The 25448-nt window shown below is 32.2% G+C and overlaps 3 protein-coding genes and 1 long non-coding RNA gene across 4 annotated transcripts; 3 read left to right on the forward strand and 1 right to left on the reverse strand.

Moving 5' to 3' along the window:
- Nucleotides 1–2471: 2471 nt before the first annotated feature.
- Nucleotides 2472–3760, reverse strand: LOC124896601. The gene is made up of 4 exons (XM_047408186.1): nucleotides 3574–3760; nucleotides 3346–3491; nucleotides 2764–3108; nucleotides 2472–2711 (listed from the first exon to the last, which is right to left on the reverse strand). Exons 1-4 carry the CDS (start codon nucleotides 3758–3760, stop codon nucleotides 2472–2474), a joined length of 918 nt encoding a protein of 305 aa, XP_047264142.1.
- Nucleotides 3761–7882: 4122 nt separating this feature from the next.
- On the forward strand, nucleotides 7883–11754 carry LOC107864169 (F-box/kelch-repeat protein At3g23880). Its single transcript, XM_016710453.2, has 2 exons — nucleotides 7883–9268; nucleotides 11487–11754. The coding sequence occupies exon 1, from the start codon at nucleotides 8089–8091 to the stop codon at nucleotides 9220–9222; it is 1134 nt and encodes a 377-aa protein (XP_016565939.2). The 5' UTR covers nucleotides 7883–8088; the 3' UTR covers nucleotides 9223–9268; nucleotides 11487–11754.
- A 5267-nt stretch (nucleotides 11755–17021) lies between these two features.
- Nucleotides 17022–24554, forward strand: LOC107864165. Its single transcript, XR_001672578.2, has 2 exons — nucleotides 17022–17391; nucleotides 24109–24554. It is a non-coding gene; the product is annotated as an uncharacterized LOC107864165 (long non-coding RNA).
- On the forward strand, nucleotides 22339–24060 carry LOC124897029 (F-box/kelch-repeat protein At3g23880-like). Its single transcript, XM_047409161.1, has 2 exons — nucleotides 22339–23617; nucleotides 23727–24060. The coding sequence occupies exon 1, from the start codon at nucleotides 22441–22443 to the stop codon at nucleotides 23281–23283; it is 843 nt and encodes a 280-aa protein (XP_047265117.1). The 5' UTR covers nucleotides 22339–22440; the 3' UTR covers nucleotides 23284–23617; nucleotides 23727–24060.
- Nucleotides 24555–25448: the final 894 nt, after the last annotated feature.

Below are 25448 nucleotides of genomic sequence, written 5' to 3' on the forward strand. Positions count from 1 at the left end.
AAAAGACATAAATTAGGATAGCCAAAATAATAACTTGCACTATTTGTGATGATATAAGCTAGCTTATACCTAGAACACTCAATACACTATTTATATATAGTTTAAAAATATTTTTAGGTATATATAGTAAATATTTAATCTCTTAATAAAAAGATTGACTCTATCATACATTTTTTACTCATTCTTCTTATTCATCCAATAGAGTAAGATGTTATCCCACTTTATATATAGTTTAAAAATATTTTTTAGATATATATCAAATATTGAATCACTTTTAGTTAATTACTTACTATGAAAATTGTGTGTTTATATTTATATTTTAAACTTCATAGTGAAAATATTATGACTGCCATGCATGCGTATCCCTTTTATCCATCCAATAGAGTAAGATGTTGTCTCACTTTATATGTAGTTAAAAAATATTTTTAGATATATATTAAATATTGAATTTTTTTAATTAATTACTTAATATAAAAATTTTATATCTGCATTTATATTTTGACTCTTTTAGAAATCATTTGGTTGAGTGTATTAGAATATTAAAAAATATAATGTATTAATAATACTTGAGTTAGTTATTCTTGCATTATTCTTATGTAAGAATATTAAAAATAGGGACAATACTCATAAAAATACCTGAAGTTTGATCGGATTACCAGTTGAGCATACTGAACTTTGCGGGGGTCCTATTACCCCCAGACTTTTTTTCGTATTTTAACGGCATATATCTATCACTTGGCCCATTGCGTGTTAGTCACGCACATTGAGTGCGTGAAAGCTTTAAAAAACGTTATAAACTTTTTTTTTTCCCAAACAACCCCTAAATTTTCTATTTTTTTAAAGTTTTTTCTTTTTTCATTCTTTCTCTTCTCTCTTCTCTCTTCTCTCTTTTTTCTTTCTTCTCTTCAACAATGAAGTCTTCAACAATGGTAGCTCCATTGTTGAATTGAAATTGAACACAATTTCATCACACACATACACATCCAAATGGGTCATATTCAACACACCCAATTCAATTACATCAATTTGATTCAATTTCAACACATACACCAAATGGGTCATCTTCAATTCCATCAAAATGACAAAATTTAACCCACCATTGTCACCACCAACGAACCACCATTGATCAGCCACCAACTAAGAGGGAAAATTAAAAAAGAAAATCCACCAAGAGAGGGGAAAAATTATTCGTCGAAACTAGAAACAAATTTGAATAATTCTTGAAGAAAGTTTTCAATTAGAAACTTTGAATAATTTCAAATTCAAATTCAAATTCAATTTCATACTTGAATTTGAATTCAATTTCCAGTTTCATTGCGTTCAATGTACCACATGTTGTGTTCAATAGTCGGAAATTGAAATTTGAATTTGAATTTTCAGTTTTTTTGACTTGGAATTTGAAATTGACTCAATGAAATCATTTGAAATTTGATTTGTAGGAGAAATTTGAGTTGTGGAATATTTAATATGGTTGTAATGGTGAAAAATATTGAAAAGTGATAAAATGAAGAAGAAACGCCGCGTGTACTACACTTCCTACCGTAAAAACTGGTTATAACGTTTTGGGGAGTAATTAATTTCACTTTTAAAAAGTCCAGGGGGGGGGGGGGGGGGGGGGAATTAGTTCCACTTAAAAAAGTATAGGTGGGTAATAGGACCTCTCCAAAGTTCAATATGCTCAACTGGTAATCTGGTCAAACTTCAGGTATTTTTGTGAGTATTCTCCCTAAAAAATATAATGTATTAATAATTCTTGTGTTAGTTATACTTGCATTATTCTTATGTAATATTTAGTTTGTGGTGTTAAAAATATATGAATTGTATAACTTTTTTTTTTAAAATATTTTTTATAAAAATATCCCCTATATATATATATATGATGGAAAGGATGTGAAAAAAAGATTTGAAAGAATAATTATGTCTTTAATCGTGATAATACATGCAATAGAATCCATTGCATTACTAATATCTTGTATTTTGAGTTATTTGTAATACATCCTTCAATATACAATAGAGTGTATATAGTCTAAAAAACGTAGCAATTAAAGTATTAATACATGTATTATTTTTTTAATACACTTTACCGAACAACCTATGTATACATCCAGAGGTGAACTCAGAATTTGAAGATAGGGGATGCACCATTATCTTTAACATAGTCATGCCAATTATCAACTATATAATTTAGCATACAACTCTTTTAAACTTAAAAATTACGAAAAATTATGAGCAAAGTATAAATTTCAAAAAGATCAAATGTAATTAATTTAGTACTAATATAACAAAAGTAGATCATCCTTTCATACTAGACATCGACGCGTTTTCATATTCCAAAAATGGTCAATGACTGCATCGTTGCTTATATTTATAAATATATCCTTCTCAACATAACAAACTAAATAATCACTTAAAAATACATCACCAATACTGCTACGCAATTCATTCTTGGTATGCTTCATGGATGATAAAGCTCATTCTACAATTGCAGTAGCGACTGGTAGAATCAAGGTCAACTTCACAAGTAAGTACATAAGAGAATAAGTTTCCACAAGATTTGCATTAACCAGCGTTTCTGCCAAATCACTAATTCCTTTCAAATTAAAGAATATAGGATCGTCATGTCGCATGTGTATGATAAAAGTATCAAGTTGGTAACTAAGCTCTCGAAGCTTTGATTCACCAAACTCATTTGGATAATGTTTGGCCAATATCTATTTTTTGCTTATCAAAATTAGCAAAAGCATTAGATGGATTCAAGCTTGCCATACCAATAAGCAAGTTACCACTCACAACATCAAAACGATTATTAAGCTCTTGAAGTTGCAAGTTAATTATAGCATAAAAGAGCTCAACACGTAAGTGATGTGAGTAAGTAACACTAGAAGTCCTACACTTTGACTTTTCGGGAAGATAAAAATCATCCATCTTAGGTACTGAGTTTTCATGTTTATCACAACATACACGAACTTCATTCATCAAAGCATTCCATCCATCATCTCTCAACAATTGCAATTTTGTCTTAGTAATGTCAAGAAATATCATAGCATTGACAATATCTTGCTCTTTTCTTTGTAATGATGCACTCAACTCATTGGACATCACTAATATCTTCAACATCAAGTGAAGCAAGAAAACAAATTCAAATTCATTGATAATAGTAAAAAAAGTTCCTGCTTGCAATCTATTATTGGGATTAGAGCCTCCACATTTAATCGCATCAAGCATATGAGTTATAGATGCAAATAAAATAATAAAGTTATCCAATGTTCTAAAATGTGATCTCCAATGAGTGTTACCTGGCCTTTGAAGTCCTCGTTCTTGATTTAATCCTTTTCCACTTTAAACTTCACCACTTTCTAGTAGTTGCTCTAACATTTCTGCTTGATGGTCCCGAAGTTGATCTCTGCGCTTAAATGATGCTCCCACCACATCCAACACATTAGTAATAACAACAAAAAAATCATCCACAAGCAAATATTTTTTGGAAACGGCTACAAGTGTCAATTGTAATTGGTGAGCAAGACAATGAATACAATATGCAGATGGAGTTTCCTGCAAAATCAACTTTAAGACCATTCATCTCTCCTTGCATGTTACTAGCCCCATCATAGCCTTGTCCACGTCTTTTAGATATACTTAAAGAATGTCTCATAAGCACAAAGCATATTGTTTTCATCAACGTTTTTGTCGATGTATCACCAACACGAACAATAGCAATAACTCGCTCATTCACAAAAAAATACCTCAATGCAACAGTCATTTGTTCATGGTGTGATATATCCTTGGATTCATCAACTAAAATTTCAAAAAAAATCTCCATACAAGTCATCAATTATAGCTTTTACGAATTCTTGTGCACAAGCACTCACAATATCCTTTTGAATTTTTTAAGAAGTCATCATAGCATTTTTCGGAGCATGTTTTAAAATAACATTATTTAAATCAAAAAGTATTTTTTCCAACCATTCCGAAAGACCTAGAAAAAGGCCTTTATTTTGGGAGATTCACTTTCATCATGATCTCGAAAAGACAATTCGAATTTCAAGAGAAATCTTGCCACATTAGTTGATTCCCCTAAACGAGTACGATGCTCACTTCTTATTTTCTCAGATTGCTTGTTCAAAGCAACTTGAATTGATTGAGATTGATTTTCAAAATCTAGCATCTTATTGAAACATCTTCTGTGGACGCTATTCACTTCACCAACAAGTAATTGAAATTGTTCCAAACTATGATTCCAAGCCTTAAAGCTGATTTTCGTGAAAAAGTCACCTGCATTGACCTTTACATAATCATTTTTAAATAAATAGCAACACAAGCAAAACACAACATCTTTCTTCACACTATACTCCATCCACCTAGAATATGAACCCTCATACCATATCAAATTAAATCACCACATTTTCATTCCAATTCTAGTTTAAGAAAATTGAGAAAGAACCGGTTGACAAGGTCCTTGTTGAATATAATATCTTCTCACTTGATCTCATATCGTAGAGTGATATTAATGAATCAATTTTCTTTCTCCAGGATTGGATTTAAGTGAACTCACATCAAACTCTTTTATAAGACGGGGAGAATTGTCTTTAAAACTAGAACTTGATTAAGGAAAAAATATCTATCTATTTCGATTCACAAGAATCAATAACAAATTCCTACAAAATAAAAATTTCATCACGAATATAAGTAAATATAACATTGCTTATAGGGGAATCACACCCCATCTTCCATATCACAAATAAATAAAATATAATAAAGAAATCTCACTGTTAAAAAAATAACCCGCATAAATTTAATAGAGGAATCACACCCCTCCTTTCATAAAATAATAAAAACGATATGATATGTAATGAAGGAATCATACCTCTAAAAAAAATTTAAGTGCAAACAATTTCAATAAGGGAATCACACTCCTCCGCGTAAAACAATAAAAATAATATTATATGTAATGAAAGAATCACACATTTATACTCTCATCTTTTATAAGACAACAACAACAACAACAACAAAAAATCCAGTGTATTCCCACATAGTGAGGTCTGGGGAGGGTAAGATGTACGCAGTCCATACCTCTACCTTTAAAGAAGTAGAAAGACTGTTTCCGATAGACTCATCTTTTATAAGACAAAATAAATAAATATGACATTCTCAATTAAAAAATTACACCCCCCTTTTTATAGCAAAACAAAATTAATATATAATAGAGATAAGAAAAAAAGGCTAACTTGTGTTGTTGTTCCGGGTTAATGATTGTTGTAGTGTTGTTCGTTGATGATTATTGTTTCAAATAATTGGCTTGAAAAGAATTTGGAGAAATTGAAACTTTTAAGGATTTGGACATTGGAGGGATTTGATATGTTGTCTTTGCAGTTTTGGGTTGGAACTGGAGAATTGCTGGCCCATGGGTTTATTAAATGAGAAATATATATTAATTTTAATAGAACGTAAGTGTGGGGCATGGAGCCACATGAGGAGATGGCAAGGACACACAATTAAATGCAAACAAAAAAGGACCCTTGACAAAAATCGAACCCGGAACATCACGAAAACTAAACCTTACATCTGCCTTCTAAATCAATGCACCCAGCTGAACTTTGATACTATGATGCACAAATTAATATAGGCTAAAGTCATCGATAGACACTCAAACTTGTTTCGAAAATTCACTTAGACCCCTCAACTATAACCTGTACCTATTAGACCCCTAAACCCCCGAATTTTGATCCAATTGGGCATTTTTTGCTTACATGGCACTGCGCGTGCAATGCACTTGTTGTAGGCGCGTGCGATTTTTTTTTTTTTACTAAATTACGAATTGAAATGTGCCAAGTGGCACTGAGGGGGCCCAAAAAATATTAATTAAAAAAATTATATTTAAATTATTTATTAATATAATTTTTAATCATTATAATTTCTTAATTATTATAATTTCTTAATTCTTTTTTTAAAAAAGCACCCCACCCCCCTATGTCATCTTCTTCACAGCACCCCACCCCACCCCCTGCGTCTTCAACCCCACCCTGCATCTTTATCATTTCAACCCTACCCCACCCCCACGTCTTGGTCGTTACCCCAATCCCGCATCTTCACATGAACAAATTTTTTTTAATCCACCATAATTATTTTCATTTCTTAAAAATTTTCAACAAAATGCACTTTTTTTTCCTCCACTAGTATCACCATTTCTTGAAAGTTTATAACAAACATCACTTTTTTTTTTTTTCCATTCCTCGGAAATTTTTACAATAAAGATCACTTTTTTGTTGAAAAATTACAAGAAAGATCACTTTTTTCTCCATTAATATCACCATTTTATGAAAATTTTCAATAAAGATGGCTTTATTCTAGACCCTCTTTTGAATTCTTGAAGTATATTTAAACAAAAATTGTGTGTGTGTGTGTGAGAGAGAGAGAGAGAGGCTCATAGAAAAATTTAATGGAGAAGAGGAACGTCGTGGGGTGGGGGGTGGGGAAGAAGATGAACGCTGGGGGATGGCGGGGGAGTTTTTTACTTTCATTTTAAAAAAAAAAATTATAATTTATTTTTAATAATCAGTTTTTTATTTTTATTTTTTAAATAAGTTTATAATTACTTTTTAATAATTTGGATCCTCAATGCAGTTTTTTATTTTTATTTTTAAAAATTTTATAATTTCTTTTTAATAATTAATTTTTTATTTTTTAAATAATTTTATAATTATTTTTTAATAATTTGGATCCTCAATGTCATTTTTTATTTTCATTTTTTAAAAGATTTATAATTTCTTTTTAATCATCAGTTTTTCATTTTTATTTTTTAAATAATTTAGATCCTCAATGACATTTTTTATTTTTATTTTTATTTTTTTATAATTTTTTAAATAATTAGTTTTTTGTTTTTATTTTTTAAATAATTTTAGAATTTTTTTAATAATTTCCTCAATGCCATTTTATATTCTTTTTTAAAAAAAATTATAATTAATTTTTAATAATTATTGGACCCATAATGCCACGTGTCAACTTTCAATTAGCGCGTTTTGCCACATCATCGCGTGTGTGCAACACATACTTTGACCTTTTAGCTGATAGGGAAAAAAATGCCCAATTGAATCAAACTTCGGGAGGTTTAGGGGTCTGATAGGTACAGGTCATAGTTGAGAGATCTAAGTGAATTTTTCAAATAAATTTGAGTGTCTGTCGATGACTTTGGCCTTTAATATATTATCATTTATCATAATATTTATACACATATATATACGGGTTTTTTTCTAAAAAAATCACCCGGTGCACGTGCACCCGAGGGAGGATCTGTTTAGGTCCGTCTCTGTATACACCTCTTAATGAAAATACTAGCTTCATGCATACTTATCCATCCAATAAAGTCTTATCCAACTTTACATATACTTAAGGATGGCAATGGTGCGGTGCGGGTGCGGGTTTTAAGTTATGCGGGGCGATGCAGATTTTAAGTTATGCAGTGAGATGCGGGTTAAAGTAAATTTTATTATTAAATGGTGCGGTGCGGTGCGGGTTGCGGGTATATGTGAGTTTAAATTAAAAAAAGCTAAAAATTAGTATTATTCTCGTGAATATACCTAAAATTATATGTATTCTTTACTTAAAATTGGTGATACTTAAAATGACATGTATAACACTACAAATAAATAATTTTATAGTAATTTTTTTAACATCTCTATTCATTTAATAAAAATATGTTAATTAATCATTACTTATACATGTTATATTTTTTGATAATTTTTAGTGAAAAGTGATATAATAGAAATTAGTTATTATTTTTTAGTTGTAAATTTAAAATATTATGATTTTAAATGGAATTATGATTTTAAAAAAAAAATATAGGGCAATGTGATTAGGCACGGATATGAATATAAGGTGGATTTAAAGGTGATGCGGTGCTATTTTAAAACTTGTGGGTCTGCACCGCACTCCAACCCACCGCACCATTGTCATACACTTGTACAGTTGTACTTTACTTTCCGAAAGTAGACGGAATTCTCGAGATTAAATGGTTTGGCAATAGAGATTCTTCTCTCTCCATTGCAACTCACAACAAGAGCAAAAAACCCACAAATTATTTAGCAAAATTCAATGTTTGCAATGCCAACACTTCCAATAGAACTCATTACTGAAATACTCTTGAGGCTTCCTGTGAAATCTCTGTTGCAATTCAGGTCTGTTTCGAAATCTTGGTTTGCTTTAATCTCTAGTGCCGAATTTGTCAAAACCCATCTTAATATATCTGGTAAAAAGCACAACGTTATATTAACAGGACTCATAAATGCGTTCACTTCTCGTGAAACCCAGTACGTTCTTAGGGACTATTCTCTTAGTTCTTTATGTAATGATGATTGTGTGATCGAGGCATTTGACTTGGATTATCCCATGAGTAGCCCGCAACAATATGTTTCGATTGTGGGTTCTGTTAATGGGTTGATTTGTCTTATGATTAGTGAAGTTGACTTGGTTTTATGGAATCCTTCTATTAGGAAGTTCAAGAAATTGCCTGATTCTAGACTTAAAGATAAAGTAACCGGTGGTAACCAATGTGATATACCTAAGGGTGTTTGTGTTGTATATGGTTTTGGATATGATGAGTCCAGTGATGATTATAAGGTACTAGGTTGTATTGAAGATCGTATTAACCTTGTGCCTCAGGCTGAGGTGGAAATATATAGTTTAAAGAGCGATTCTTGGAGAAGTAAGGATGATGTTCCGGATGGGGTGCTATTGAGTAAACCATGTAAGTGTGTAAACGGGAAGCTTCATTGGATTAATAATAATAAGGAAAGTAACATCATTTCTTTTGATTTGGCTGATGAGAAATGGGGAAAGGTGGAGCTGCCCCGATATAGAGAAGGAAACCTTTTCTTGGATCTTAAAGTGTTGGGAAGTGATCTTTGTGTGTTTTGTAACTATATGGAAATTCATGCGGATGTGTGGGTTATGAGAGATTATGGGGTTAAAGAGTCTTGGACAAAAATGTATAGCGTCAAATATCCTGATCGTTTTTTTTCTCCTTTTATTTCTCGAACACTTTGCATGTCAAACAAAGGTGAAGTATTGCTTGTGCCTGGATCGACTTTAATGGTACACAATCCAGAGGATGAACCTATCAGATATCCAAAGGTTACCAACTTTGATTTCTGTGTTGCGATGAACATCTACATTGAAAGCCTAGTTTCTCCCCCTTTGCAGAATGAGCTAAGCAAGGAACAAGAATGAAGACTGCGAAAGCTCAGATGAATGACAATAGTGCAGCTGATGACTTGTAAGAGTTCGACATCATACATTTTTGTTTCTTTGTCAAATATAGAGAAAGACGTTGCATGTTTTAGGAATATCTCGCACAATATCTGCTTGGAGATCTTGCTTGTTCTTTCCCTTTTTACGTATTTTCATGAAGTAGCAAGGAACTTCTTTTTGTGACAGTTATTTGGTTGTAGTTTTGGTGTTTTAAGGAATGTGATGTCCCTCTAGATAGAGTAAGACGAAGAGCGGCAGGAACATGAAAATAATGCAATGTGAATGCACCAATAACGCTAGGCATAGACTTTGCCAGTATTCTAGGACCTTCACTGCTAATCCTCTTTAAAGTGAAGCTTAATAAGGAACTACGAACCATGTAATAAGAGTTAAATGTCTGATTTAGTATCAACTTTTGTCGGTTTTCCTTGTCACTTGCATGTAATCTGTCGTTACTTGTCACCAAACGGCAAGGGAATATAAGACAGATTTTATGAACTTAATTTCAGTTGAAATTGCAGCAAATGGAAGAGAAGGCACATGGCTTGGTATGTGGTCCCATTAGCTCGTATATGAACATTTGAAAAGAGAAATAGGAGAGCGTTTGAAGTGGTAGAGATGAATGTTGGACAATTTAGAAGTAATCTCTTATCCCTATAGTTGCACCAATAATACCCCCTTATGTATAAAACATTGGGTTGTCTTTCGTGGAGAATCGTATCTTTTGTAGGTTTCTACCTTTTTGGTACACGACTCTTGTATACAGGCTTTGTTATGCCCAAACTTCTCAAAAAAAGAAAATATAGCTTTATCGGGAAAAAAATGCTTGCCCTATTTATCACGGTTAGATAGAGGTGCGAAGTTTTTCTTCTTTGTTATTTTGAAAAATAATTAGTCCTACTATAAAACTCTTTATCTTGTTTCTAGATAGAGCTGCAAATTGTAATCCCTCTGTTTTAATTTATGTGGCAGTCTTTGCTTTTTAATTTGTTCCAAAAAGAGAAAATGTTGGAAGAATTTAAGCTCTAGATGACAAATCTATCTACAATGATTATGAGAGTGATGTGGGACTAGAGATATTAGAAAGAGATAAATAAACTCTGATTTAAGAGGACGATCCTAATCAAATTTACTTTCCAATTTTGTTTATATTTTATCCTAAAAAGTGCTGGAAATAGTATTTATACTTTTTTTTTAACAGAATTGCTGTAGTCATTACTCATTACTGATGACGTTGTAATTAGTGGCGGAGCCACAGCCAACGAAGGGTGGTCAGATCCTTCGTCGGAATTTTTTTTCGAGTATATAGGTTAAATATAGATATTTATGGTTATGTACATATTGTTGCACACCCTTGCTAGAGAAGCATAGTCCAGTGGTTAAGAGTGTGCATTTTCGCATCAACAACCCGGGTTCGAACTTTGGCAGGTGCAGCAGTGCTTTATTTTCTTTGTTTTTTAAACAGTTCTTTGCCCAAGGAAAAATATGAACACTCTTAACCAAAAGTCTTGCTCCGCCACTAGTTGTAATCTTGTGTCTTGTGGACTATGTACCAAGAATGAAATAGAAGAATACAATCCATCTTGATTTTCTGCACATAATTGCTCGTCTTCAAATATTCCATAGCTCCTTTCCTTCCAAATTGTCCACCATATACAAGCTGGGACAAGTTTCCACCACTTCTTTTGCCTCACCGCACCACAATTATAGTTCCAGCGCTTCAATAAATCACAACTTGTTGCTGGCATGGACCATCTTAGTCCTAGCATGAAAAAGTTGCCAAAGTTGTCCAGTTATAGGACAGTATAGAAACAGTTGGCCATATATTTGTTCATGTTATTTGCATACTAGATGAAAGGAGCTAAAATGCAAATTTTCGTGAAATGGAAGTTGTTCTTTTGCGATAACAAGGAAAGTAACTTCCATTTCAAGTGGTGCTTGTATATGATCATGCTTGAGGGCAGCACCTTACCTTATACCCACTTTTACTAGTCATAAATCGTGACAGATCAGTAGGGTGTTTTTCATTTCTATTGTTGAACTTTCAGGAAGTAGAAGTTGTCTTTAAGAACAACTAATCCATCTACTGCTTACTTCATGCATCTTGATGATGAAGCATGGATTACGTTTCAGTAAGGCGTTTTGTGTGGGGATAGTTCGCTTGTGCCGCTCTCTAAATCTAGACTCTTTTACTCGTCATTACGAAGTATTTTCTTAATTGTAACCCACCATTGACTTTTCAGGAGGTGAAAGCTGATGTTATGAACAACTAATCCACCCCCTACTGATGGCATGGATCAGAATGATGAAGACATGTTTCTCTGCTCTCAATGTTCATTGTGATGTGCTAATGTTATTTCCAGCAAGACATTTATGATAATCTTATTTCAGCATATGGTAAGATGGAAACACATTAAGTTGAACCAATTTGCTGATTATGGAGGTTAAGAGATGAGAATTGGTCTGTGGAATATGAAGTTCTCAATGATGCACATGTGATTCTTCCTTGTAGCTCCAACTTACCGAAGATATGAACTTAGATAGTAGGTTACAGGGAACACCGAGAGGTAAGTGCCTGAACAATCTCATTGACGGATTCCATAAAACAAAGTCCTTGTCCTTAATGGCAAGACAAATCAATCCATTAATAGAACCAACAACGCAAACCTTTTGTTGTGGGTTATACATGGGATAATACAAGTCTAATGCCTCGGTCACAGGATCATTACGTAAAGTGTTAAGAGAATAGTCTTTAAGAATGTATTGGACATCATGAAAACTGTACAAATCCCTAACCTCTGTCAACACAACCCTTTGGTGTGCACATACAATAAGATGCGTTTTGACAAATTCAGGGCTAGAGATTAAAGCACGCCAAGATTTCGAAACACACTTAAACTTCAACAGGGATTTCACAGTAAGTCTTGCGAGGATTTCAGTAACGAGTTCTGTTGGAAGAGCAGGCATTGTAAAAATTGGAGTTTGAGAGTCTAAATCCGCGGTATTGAGAAAACTACAAAGGAAGTGTTATAGTTATTATAGGTAATTGGTATAGGATTTTGAGTTTGTCTTTCCTTGTGGCTGACGAGCGACCTATAACTTTGGAAATCAAATATTTAGCCAATCAATTTTTCTGCTTGATATTTCTAACCCCGAGTAGGTTCTTGCTTGTGTGGAGGCTAGATTCATCTTACTAAAGTTGATTCAAGCATATTAGTTTGAGGATGACAGATTGAGTGGTGAGACTCAGACTAGGCCTGTGCATATTTCGATCCGAACCGTTAATTTGATCATCGGGTTAACGGTTCGGTTATTTTGAATATCGGTTCGGGTGTCGGGTTGGTAATTTCTGCTATTGGGTTATCGGTTCGGGACACGGTTTATTAGTTTTTTTAATCGGGCCACCTGATAAAATAATACTGGGCTGCTGCTAATAGTGGCCTGTTATCCCCCTACCTAATGCGGCCCATACTCATTACTCCACCCATACCCACTGGCCCAAGTTCAATTATTCACAATTTCACATTTCACAATTCAGTTCACATTTTTCTTTTCTTTTCTTTTTCTATTATATAGAAGAGGTGGTCCACCTCTCATGCAATTATCAAAAAATTCTTTCGCTTCAACTTAATTACATACCATATTTCAATATATAATAATTTCATTATTTCATCATATTGGTTTAAATATTTAATATATTCTAATAATTTATATTAATTAACTATAACTACATATTGGAAGTAAATTTTTTTTATTTATTTAATTGGCTATCATGTTCAAAACTAATTTGTTACCACGAATCACAATAATTAATAACTTAAAATATTTTAAGGACATATAGAAATTTTATTGACTCTCATTATTTTAATAATGCCACATAAATTGAGATAAAAGAAAAAGTACTGTAAATCGTAATAATTAACAACTTAAAATATTTAAAAAGTATATAAAAATTTTAGTTGATTCTCAAAATTGTATTGAAGCCACATAAATTGGGACACAAGGAGTAAATATACTATTTGATAATTAAGTAAAAATTATTATAAATCATAATAATTAACAAGTTGTGCAATAACTAAAAAACTCCTCCACTCCCACTTAATTACAAATCATGCCCCAATATATAATAATTTCATGGTTTCATCATAATGGTTTAAATATTTAATATATTCTAATAATTTATATTAATTAACTATAAATACATATTGGAAGTAAAATTTATTTATTTATTTAATTGGCTATCATGTTCAAAACTAATTTGTTACCATGAATCACAATAATTAATAACTTAAAATATTTAAAAGACATATAGAAATTTTATTGACTCTCATTATTTTAGTAATGCCATATAAATTGAGATAAAAAAAGTACTACAAATCATAATAATTAACAACTTAAAATATTTAAAAGATATATAAAAATTTTAGTTGATTCTCGAAATTGTATCGAAGCCACATAAATGAGACACAAGGAGTAAATATATTATTTGATAATTAAGTAAAAATTATTATAAATCACAATAATTAACAAGTTAAAATACTTTTTTAAAAATAGATAAAAGTTCTATTCAACTCTCAAAATTTTATCGGTGCACCATAAATCATGGCAAAATAAAAAATTATCTTAATTAATTGCAACTAAATATTTAAAGTAAATCAATTTTATTATTTTAATTGACTTTTATGTAGAAAATTAATCTTTTTTATTTATTTATTTATTTTAATATATTTAAATTTTAAAATTATTTTTTTGTTATATAGAAATACTAATATTTAAACTTAAATTTAAATTTTTAAAGTACAAAATTAATAAATTTAATTTAATAAAATAAATTTCTAATGAATATTTTCTTAGAATTTGTGTTGGTCAATATGTATCAAGTTAAAAAGAAATAAAGAAAAATATATAGTAAAATTTTATTATTGTGAAAGATAAATATAATGCACTATCCGATAATATTTAATAATATCATATTTTACATATGCAAATATAACATCCTGTATTTAATTAATATACTATTTCGGTGAATTGTCGATGATTACTATTGAATATGATAAAATTATATTAATTTTTATAGTAATAACATAATCAATCGCTCTTAATTAATTATTATGAATCATCTAGGTATTAAGAAAATAAATAATATTTAATGAAAAATAAAATAGACATAAAATGCGAAATTAACTCTTAATATTTTAAATTAAATTTTCATCTTTCGAATGATGATTTTACTATATCACTCCTTATTATAAGTCATTTATGTATTAGAAAAATAAGAATAATAAAATGATATGTCAACATAAAATATTTGATTGACTATCAAATTATATTAGTGCCACATAAATTGGGACGGGACAGAAGAAGATATAAAACAACATATATTATTTGAAAATGAAATAAAAAGTACTGTAAATAACAATAATTAACAATTTTTTAATGTATCACTCGTAATTAATTATTATAAGTCATTTATGTATTGAAAAGTTAATAATATTGAATCCACGATTTTACTATAATATATATATATATATATATATATATATATATATAATATTATATATATACTATGAATAAAAAATTTCATGATATTTTAAAATAAAATTAATATACTCAAAAGATCAAAAGAGTAAAAACACACAAGAGATAAATGTAGAAAAGTCAAGAAGCACCAAATGGATTATTAACATTTGTAACATTCAACACATTTCTAAATGTTTTCAAATTCTCCTTGAATCAACACATACACACAATAAAAATAATAAATAATAATAATTACACTTTACTATATCACCCCTAATTAATTATTATGGTCATTTAAGCATTGTGCCACATAAGTTGAAATTGAAAAAATATTATAAATCACAATAATAAAAAATTTAAATTATTTTAAAAAAATATAATTGGCTATCATCGACACAAAACTCTGGACAAGGAGAGTAGCGTAAATTATTCAAAAATTAAATAAAAAACATTATAAATTACAATAGTTAACAACTTAAAATATCAAAAAATAATTTAATATGTTATATATTTCAAAAAAATTACATGAAAAATACTAGAAATCACAATACTTAACAACTTCAAAAATTTAAAAGAAATAAAATATTTGGTCGACTCTTAAAATTATATTAGTGTCACTAAAATTGAAATAGAAGAAAAGTATTATAAATCACAATAATTAAAAACTTAAATTATTTTTAAAATATAATTGACTATCAATGCCACAAAAATTTGGACAAGAAAAGTAACGTATATTAATTTGAAAATTACATTAAAAATATTATAAATTACAATAGTTAACAACTTAAATTATCTAAATAAATATTAAAATAACATATGTTGAATTCATGCTAGATTCCGGATGAATCTTAGAAAACATATGCAATCCTTTTATTAAAAAAATTTATTCAAATATATCAAGATTAAAAAGATAAATAAATATCTTAATGTTGGACCTGTGCTGACACAGACTATGCTCCTCTGGCCACAATAGATAGGTCATAATAGATAGAACTCGGAACCAAAATAAGCCACAAAGTTAAAAAAATGATCAAAATAGGTCACCTATTTAAAAAGTTACCAAAATAGGCTAAACGTAATAAATTTTTACATTTTTCACTTTCTTATTAACGGTCAACTAACGGAGTTGACTTTTATAAAAACGTAAGTATTTCTTACGTTTTACACATTTATTTGTAAAACATAAGAATTTCTTACGTTTTATAAAAAAAAAATGCAAAACATAAGAATTTCTTATGTTTTACACGATGATAGAGAAAAAAAACTGTGAATTGTCTAATCGGTAATAAATACACTTTTCAAAGAAAATATCATATTAGGAATTTAAGATTAAAGTTGACAATTATTTTCAACTTTTTTCTTATCACCAAAGAAGATTTATTTTCAGTACTTCTCAATTCTAAATAAAATCTAATAAATTGGACAACTTAATAATTATACCTTATATTTGTTATTTTATGTAATGAACTTGAAATTAATTAAAATAATAGTTATAGTGGGATAGAGGGAGTAGAATGGTAAGAAATATTTCAACAAGATAATTTTTTTTTTTCAAATGTTTATACTGTATATAGAGTACCTATAATAATTGTCTCAGTTGATTTTTTTTTTAAATTAAAATTATTAAAATCATATTTAAGATCAACACCATCTTAACAGAAATGAAATGATTTAAGTATACAATTAATTGAAATGAAAATTATTGAGAGAAATTGATTGTAAAACAAATTTTGTTCATAATTTTGTGGTCGAATTTTACCTTTTTCTTAGTAGTGAAAAAGTGATAGAAATAAAAATATATAAAAAACTTTTTTTAAAGCCTTATTTTGAAATTTCGCTTTAACCCACACAATATATTGATCCGCCGCTGCCTCTGGCATCATCATCTAAATCGTTGTCCAACAAAACCAAGGAAAATTAGAAAAGCTAAAAGAGAGAATGTTGTAAACATGCTTATCACAAAACAATAGAAGGTGGTAATGCTATTCATACCAAACACACATAAAGTGATGCTCAGTTTTGAAAAAAGTCAAATAACTAACTTTTTATTAAGTTTTTATACAATTTTATGAAAAATTCATTTACTACTGATTAGATAAACCATAGTTTTTTTTTTTCGACAAAAAATTCTTACGTTTTATAATTTTTTTTTAATAAAACGTAATAATTTTTTACGTTTTACAAATAAATGTGTAAAACATAAATTTTTTTTATATTTTTATAAAAATTAATTTCATTAATTGATCGTTAATGAAAAGATGAAAAATATAATAATTTATTATATTTAATCTATTTTGATAACTTTTTAAATATGTGTCACTTTTTTAATTGTGTGACTATTTTGGTTCCGAGTTCTAGGGTATTATTGTATCCTCTTTCACAATCACGCCTCGCCTCTCACTCTCTCTCAGTCACTCTCTCACATCTCCGATCTCACTCTCTCGACTCTCAGTCAGTGTCTCGTATCTCCGATCTCACTCTCTCAGTCTCTCAGTCACGAAAAATTGTTGTTGCTGACAAGATCGAACTTGTGCCGAAGATCGAACTTCGAATTGAGCCGAAAATTTGACGTAAGAGTCAATTCGCTACTCACATCTCGATCGAAAATTGAAGGTCAAAAAATTTCAGGTAACCTTTTTTCTCCATCTCATTTGCATGTTCAATTTCTGTTGTTGTTGATAGACAATAGTATTCTACTTCATCTTCACTTTCTGTCTAATCTCGATCTTGTCACCGCTATGGTGGTATTGCCTCTTGAATAGCTGTTGTTGGCTTCTTTCAGTTTGTTAGTTGAATGTGTAAATGAAATGGAAGTGGACAACATTGTGCGTGTGATTGAATGGTGCTATATTTGTTTTTTTTTGATGAATAAAACAAAAAAAGAAATGCTAGAAATTCATAGAAGTGAGAAATGTTTAGCAGTAGTACAAGAAAAAGAGTGGGAAAAAGAATGGTTCTCGTAAGAGTGATGAAAAATGTATATTAGTACTACAAGAATGGGTTTTTCCAATTGGTAAAATTTTTAGAAAGATATTTTTCTTTCATAAAATAAGTTCAAAATGGCTTTAAGGATTTTAGATACTGAACTGAATTATCTATGCCTCAACACTGAATTCTGAACACATGCTATAACAACATATGAGGAGGGTAAACTGTATGCAGTCCATATTACTACTGAAGACGAAGTAGAGAGACTATGTTATTCATTGTGTATGTGTTATTTGTGGTGCTCGTCGATTTTGATCAGTTATTTGTGAGTTCAATTTTTGATTTTGATGTAATGGGTTTACTGTTTTTTTACTTTTGTAGTATGGATTGTGTGAATTTCTGTGAGTTTAGCTAAACTTGATTGATTGCACTGCTTGTTTGGTTTGTTGGTCTAATATCTATTGTATTTGATTTTCTTGAGTTAGTGTCTTGTTGAATTTATGTTATTGTCTTATTGTTTGATTATTTCTAAGACTAAGTAATTTTTTTTATTCAGATGGTGTTTTGAGGAAGGGCCAAGTTTGTATTCCTAAATTGGGTAATTTAAATGTGTGTTTTTGGACGTATGCAGTCTTAAAATGTTGAATTTCTGGTGATGATTTGCAGCGAAAAGTGAAAATATCTATATCTATATAGATATTCATTGTCACAATGTGTTCATATCTAATATTTCTTTTGCACTGTCCTGGCAGCTTACCCTGTTTTGGTCTGTGCAACAATATGAGTCTACCAGGGGATGTATTAATAGAGGTGTTTGAAATGTTGCCAATGAGGTCATTCACTCGATTTAGGTCCGTGCACCCTGAGTGGAATGAAAATATTCAATCCTGAAAGCCGTCTGCCTATATTATGCGCTCTCAATGTCTTGAGACGGTACGTCCCATCTACTCATTGTACAAAGGAGTTGAAGAAGAATTGGTGGCTAGAACATTTTATAAAGTCGGAATGAGTATCGCTACAATGATGAAAGGGATTGTATGCATTTGCAATGGAGATTCCATTGCCCTTTGGAATCCCGCAAATGAACAAACGTTAGAGCTCCCTAAACATCATCGCTCGGAATTCATGGTGACATCGATAGGGTTGGCGTGGATTGATAATCAAATTGTTGTCATAAAGATACATCTTGGTGATGTTGCTGATGATGTTGTGATGTTCTCGCTACAAAAGTCTAAGTGGATAAGTTTTGTAAACAACACGAAGATTGGTATTGCAAATGAAGATGATGCTTGTGACACAATCGTTGATGGCACGCCTAATTGGATGGGAGAAAACAGACGAGATTCTTGTATCAAATTTGACGTGGAAACAAATAGGTTTAGGGAGATAAGACTTCCACGGACGATCCAAAGAGAAAGATCAAAGGAGAAGAGAATGAAACAGAAGAGAAAGAAAAAAAAAAGAGAAAGAGGTGACTTTCCTATAGTTCTATATGGCCTACGTGGCAAGCTAGCCATACTAGTTAGGGATCACCAACCTATGCCCCCTTACACTTTGGACTTGTCATTCTTGGATTTTGGGTGATGATGGTCACTGGATGATAGGCAGAAATATGGTATTCACTCTTGCCATTTCAAGTTTCATAAATCCTCTCGAAAATGGAGATTTGATGGTAGTTACAGTAGATCAAAGCCTGATTATAATTGATGGATCCACAAGTTTAGTGAAGGCAACAATAAATCAAGGCTCAACCTAAGTCCTAAAGTGCTATGAATACAAGCACAACGACATAATTCTCAATTTTCGATTTTTCTATTCCCTATAATTATTACCTTCGTTTGGATCATGGGTCACAACTACTTGGATAAAGACCGCTGAACATCATTTGGATGTGCCGAGGCTACATGGGCTTAGGCCTCTTTGATGGTCTGGGCTATTTGGAGGGACTCAGATCCTTTGCATTCTTTCATGTGAGTAGCCAACTTTGAATTTGAATAGATCCTGCGGGACTTCTTGCATAGACTTGGGCTTTTACTTTTACTTGTCCATTTCGACCCCTCTTAAGTACTCACTAAAATCATTTAACTAATGTTTTTTTCATGTGCAGGAACCGTGGACATCAAAGTTGAAGAATTCCCTATAATTATTACCTTGATTTACTTTCACTTGTCCATTTCGACCCCTCTTAAGTACTCACTAAAATCAGTTAACTAATTTTTTTTCATGTGCAAGAACCGTGGACATAATAAGGACTTCTCATTTCGGGAACGGGATTAGTTGGAGTAATGCTAGTCTTCGTGTATATGAAGAAGCGTGGGTCGAAGCGTCAAGGGAACAGTTGAATTGTTGTTGGACTTTGATTTTTTTCTTTATATATTGTTGTTTGGACTTATTTCTTTAGGTACGGTTGTTTGAAGTAACGAGTCTAATTTGAAGTAATGGTTGTCTGAAGTACGGTTTTCTAGTGACTCGTTACTTCATGCCAGCTCCGGTAAAAAAAAAACGTGTAGTTTATCTAATTCATTGAGTGATTCATCTGCTTGTTGGATTGTTTAGTTCTAGTCGTTCCAAGAAAACAACTTTATGATTTAGTTCTTTCAGAATTGGCAATTCCAATTTTTCAATTTCCTTGGCTAGTCCAGCAATCAACTCATCGGTCCATAGTCCAGCAACCGTACTTCAGACTAGACTCGTTACTTCAAACAACCGTACCTAAAGAAATAAGTCCAAACAACAATAGGAGATTCAACTGTTCCCTTGACGCTTCTTTATATACAGGAAGACTAGCATTCCTCCAACTAGTCTTGCTCCTGAAATGAGAAGTCCCTTCTTCAACTTTGATATCCACGGTTCCTGCACATGAAAAAACAATCAGTTAACTGATTTTAATGAGTACTTAAGAAGGGTTGAAATGGACAAGTAAAAGTAAATCAAGGTAATAATTATAGGGAATAGAAAAATCGTACATTGAGAATTATGTCGTGCTTGTATTCATAGCACTTTAGGACTTGGGTTGAGCCTTATTTATTGTTCCCTTCACTATACTTGTGGATTCATCAATTATAGTCAGGCTTTAATCTTCTGTAACTACCACCAAATCTCCATTTTCGAGAGGATTTATGAACCTTGAAATGGAAAGAGTGAATACCATATTTCTGCCTATCATCCAGTGACCATCATCACGCAAAATCCAAGAATGACAAGTCCAAGTGTAAGGGGCATAGGTTGGTGGTCCCTAGCTAGTATGGCTAGCTTGCCATGTAGGCTAAATAGAACTATAGGAAAGTCACCTGTTTCTTTCTCTGTTCTGTTTCATTCTCTTCTCCTTCGATCTCTTCTCTTTGGATCGTCTGTGGAAGTCTTATCTCCCTAAACCTCTTTGTTTCCACGTCAAATTTGATACAAGAATCTCGTCTTGTTTCTCCCATCCAATAAGGCGTGTCATCAACAATTGTGTCACAAGCACCATCTTCATTTGCAATACCAATCTTCGTGTCGTTTCCAAGACTTATCCACCTAGACTTTGTAGCGAGAACATCATCACCAAGATATATCTTTATGACAACAATTTGATTATTAATCCACGCCAACCCTATCGATGTCGCCATGAACTCCGAGCGGTGATGTTTAGGGAGCTCAAATGTTTGTTCATTTGCGGGATTCCAAAGGGCAATGGAATCTCCATTGCAAATGCTTACAATCCCCTTCATCATTGTAGCGATACTCATTCCGACTTTATAAAATGTTTAGCCACCAATTCTTCTTCGACTTCTTTCTACAATGACTAGATGAAACGTACCGTCTCAAGACATCGAGAGCGCATAATGTAGGGAGATGACTTTCAGGACTGAATAGTTTCGTCCCACTCAGGGTGCACGGACCTAAATCGAGTGAATGACCTCATTGGCAACTTTTCAAACACCTTTATTAATACGTCCTCTGGTAGACTCATATTGTTGCACAAACTAAAACAGGGTAAGCTGCCAGGACAGTGCAAAAGAAATATTAGATATGAACACATTGTGACAATGAATATCTATATAGATACTTTCACATTTTCGCTGCAAATCATCAATAGAAATTCAACATTTTAAGACTGCATACGTCCAAAAACACCCATTTAAATTACCCACTTTAGGAATACAAACTTGGCCCTTGATCCTCACAACGCCAGCTGGATAAAAAAATTACTTAGTCTCAGTCTCACCACTCAATCTGTCATCATCAAACTAATATGCTTGAATCGACTTTAGTAAGATGGATCTAGCCTCCACACAAGCAAGAACCTACCCAGGTTTAGAAATATCAAGCAGAAAAATTGATTGGCTAAATATTTGATTTCCAAAGTTATAGGTCGCTCGTCAGCCACAAGGGAAGCCAAACTCAAAATCCTATACCAATTACCTATAACACTTCCTTTGTAGTTTCTCAATACCGAGGTCTTAGACTCTCAAACTCTAATTTTTACAATGCCTACTCTTCTAACAAAACTCGTTACTGAAATCCTCTCAAGACTTACTGTGAACTCCCTGATGAAGTTTTAAGTGTATTTCGAAATCTTGGAGCGCTTTAATCTCTAGCCCTGAATTTGTCAAAACACATCTTATTGTATGTGCACACCAAAGGTTTGTGTTGACAGAGGTTAGGGATTTGTTTAGTTTTCATGATGTCCAATACATTCTTAAGGACTGTTCTCTTAACTCTTTACGTAATGATCCTGTGACTAAGGCATTAGACTTGTATTATCCCATGTATAACCCACAACAAAAGGTTTGCGTTGTTGGTTCTGTTAATGGATTGATTTGTCTTTCCATCAAGGACTTGGTTTTATGGAATCCGTCAATGAGATTGTTCAGGCACTTAGCTGATTCTGGACTTAGAGTTAGCGGTGATTGTAGTGTCGTCTATGGTTTTGGATATGATGATTATAAGGTAGTTGGTGTGCTTTTTATGCATGGATTTCTCATTTTGGAGGATCATGTTGTGGTCAAAATATGTAGTCTAAAGAGCAATTCTTGGAGTAGTATGGATGATATTCCGGTTGTGGTGCGATTGACTAAACCATTTAAATTTGTAAATGGGAAGCTTCATTGGGCTGGGGTGCTTAGTTGGTCTAATAATATTTATGGTGGTTTTCATAAGGACTGGAACATCGTTTCTATTGATTTGGCTGATGAGAAACCGGGAGAGGTGGAACAGCCTCGCTATGGAGAAGGAGGCTTTTGTTTGAATCTTGAAGTGCTGGGAAGTGATCTTTCTGTTTTATGTAACTGTATAAAAAACTATATAGAAAGTTACATGTGGGTTATGAGAGAGTATGGAGTTAAAGAGTCTTGGACAAAAATGTATACAATAAAAAATCGCGGTGATGTGATTTCTCTTTTTTTCCCTCAAATACTTTGCATATCAAACAAAGGTGATATATTGCTTGTGCCTGGGTCGACTATGATGGTACGGAATCCAGAGGTTGAACCTATCAGATATCCAAAGGTTACCAACTTTGGTTCTTGTAATGCAGTGAACATCTACATTGAAAGCCTAGTTTGTGCCACCCCTTTTTGGAATGCACAGAGCAAGAATAAAGGCTGCTGAAGATGAATGACAATGTGTAGCTAATGACTTTTCAAATGTAGAGAAAGACATTGCATATTTTAGGGACATCCTCACACCACATCTTCTTGGAGATCTTATTTGTCCTTCTCCTCTTTGCATATTTTCATGAATAGCTTCTTTTTGTGACTCTTATTTGGTTGTAGTTTTTGGTGTTTAAGGGAATATGATGTCCCTCAACATAGAGTACGATAAGGAGCGCCAGGGACATGAAAATAACGCAACATGAAAGCACCAACAACGATAGGCATAGCCATCACCAGGATTCTAGGGCCTTCACATCTATCCTCTTTGAATTGAAACTTAACAAGTCGCTGTGAGTGTGTACCATGTAATATAAGAGTTAATGTCTTATTTACTATCTAACTTTGGTGCTTTCCTTGTCACCTAGACGTAATCTGTCGTTACTTGTCACCAAACGACAGGGGATATAAGAGAAAGAAATACCTGGATGAACTACGTTTCAGTTGGAATTGGGTAGAGGAAAGAGAAGACACATGGCTTGGAATGTGGACCCTTTGGAGAAAAAGAAAAAGGAGAGCTTTGGAAGGGTAGAGATGAATTTTGGATAATTGAGAAGTAGTGTCTTAGCCTTTATAGGTGCATCGATGAGGTCATGTATAGAAAACAGGGTGTCTTTAGAATCATATCTTTTTGTAGGTTTTCAACTTTTTGGTATACTTCTCGTATAGAGGCTTTGTTATGCCAAACTTGTTACTTTATCGGGGAGAAAAGTGAGCCCTATTTGTTATGATTATGTATCAGTTAGGTGTTTTCTTTAACTGCAATGTACTCTTGACTTGTCAGGAGGTGAAAGCTGATGTTATGAACAGCTAACCCACGGCCTGTTGATGGCATGGATCAAAATGATGATAACTGTGGTGTTTCTCTGCTCTCAGTGTTCAGTATGATGAGCTAATGTTAATTCCATGTCCAGAGAGCAACAGATATAGTACTATTTACAATAGTATTATTTCTGCGCATTAATTGCTTATCGTATTGTATGAGTAACCTGAGCCTTGAAGGTTCATCATGACAAAACATTTTTACATGGTTCTCCAGCTCCCCTTGAGTGTTTGTAGATGGTGTTAGATTGAGATTGATGTGCTAGTTACATGTATGATTGTGCCTTACACCAGGCTGGAGCTGCTCTAAGAATCCTCTATTTACAGTAGCAACATAGTTAGAAAACTATTATTTCTACCTACTATGAGAATTAGAAATTATAAATAGAGTTAATAGTACAAAACACACCTAAAGTATTCCGACTGATTGAGTTTCATACTTGAATTATCGAGTGTTCGAATTTCCTTTTGAACTATCATCACCTATTTATCAAAATACAACAAGCCTCTTGTTTTTCTTTGTCCGTATTACATCTGTAAGCAAACGAGTTATATAAATTATAGATGAGATGCTTAATGAATGCTCTAAGCTCAACTATGTGTACCATGTCTTTTAAGAAATAATTATGCATGTTTATGCTCATCAAGTACAACAATGTAATGTAGATGATGAAAAACGTGAAATCAGAATAATGACTCCTACCACCTCTACCTGCAAGTTCATACAGTGGCTAGGAGATCACAAATAGAATGTGAGGTGAACAACAAATAGTTCCTAGTTAGTCTTTGAGGGAAAAGGTTAAAAAAGGGGCAGCCCCGTCTGCTTTAGTACATGCTGAAACTAAAGCTCTAGCTATGTGCAGGGTTCGGAAAAGGGTTGAACCACAAGGGTTTATTATACGCAACCATATCTCACATTTCTGAACGAGGTTGTTTCCACAACTTGAACCTGTGACTTTTTGGTCACATGACAACGACTTTACCAATTACTCCAAGGTTACAATGTTAGTGAAAACTAAAATGCACCACTTTTACATACATGATGGGCTATTAATAAAAGCTATGACGACTCTCGAAATGAAATGCAAAGAGCAAGAAGAGCTAGGATTGACTCATTAATAGGATATTCAATTTGTTATAACGATAACGGATAAATCAGAAAATAACCTTACTTGTTCCCAACTCTAAAATATCGGGCATTTTTCGGGTCTGGCCCGCTTTCACTCAACATGATATTTACACTCTTCTTGGATGATTGTTACGTATTATTCCATAATGTATGATATTGTACAATATTATGTT

Source organism: Capsicum annuum, chromosome 3 (genome assembly GCF_002878395.1).
Source record: "Capsicum annuum cultivar UCD-10X-F1 chromosome 3, UCD10Xv1.1, whole genome shotgun sequence".
In the NCBI taxonomy this organism is placed as follows: Eukaryota; Viridiplantae; Streptophyta; class Magnoliopsida; order Solanales; family Solanaceae; genus Capsicum; species Capsicum annuum.

What these genes read in the sequence shown, in the direction of transcription:
- LOC124896601 (XM_047408186.1), bottom strand. Translation starts at nt 3,760, where the DNA reads ATGACTGTTGCATTGAGGTATTTTTTTGTGAATGAGCGAGTTATTGCT. An exon ending in CATGCAAGGAGAGATGAATG is followed by an intron (nt 3,492 to 3,573) that starts GTCTTAAAGTTG and finishes TGACACTTGTAG; the next exon opens with CCGTTTCCAAAAAATATTTG. An exon ending in AACTACTAGAAAGTGGTGAA is followed by an intron (nt 3,109 to 3,345) that starts GTTTAAAGTGGA and finishes TTGATGTTGAAG; the next exon opens with ATATTAGTGATGTCCAATGA.
- LOC107864169 (XM_016710453.2), top strand. Translation starts at nt 8,089, where the DNA reads ATGTTTGCAATGCCAACACTTCCAATAGAACTCATTACTGAAATACTC.
- LOC124897029 (XM_047409161.1), top strand. Translation starts at nt 22,441, where the DNA reads ATGTATAACCCACAACAAAAGGTTTGCGTTGTTGGTTCTGTTAATGGA.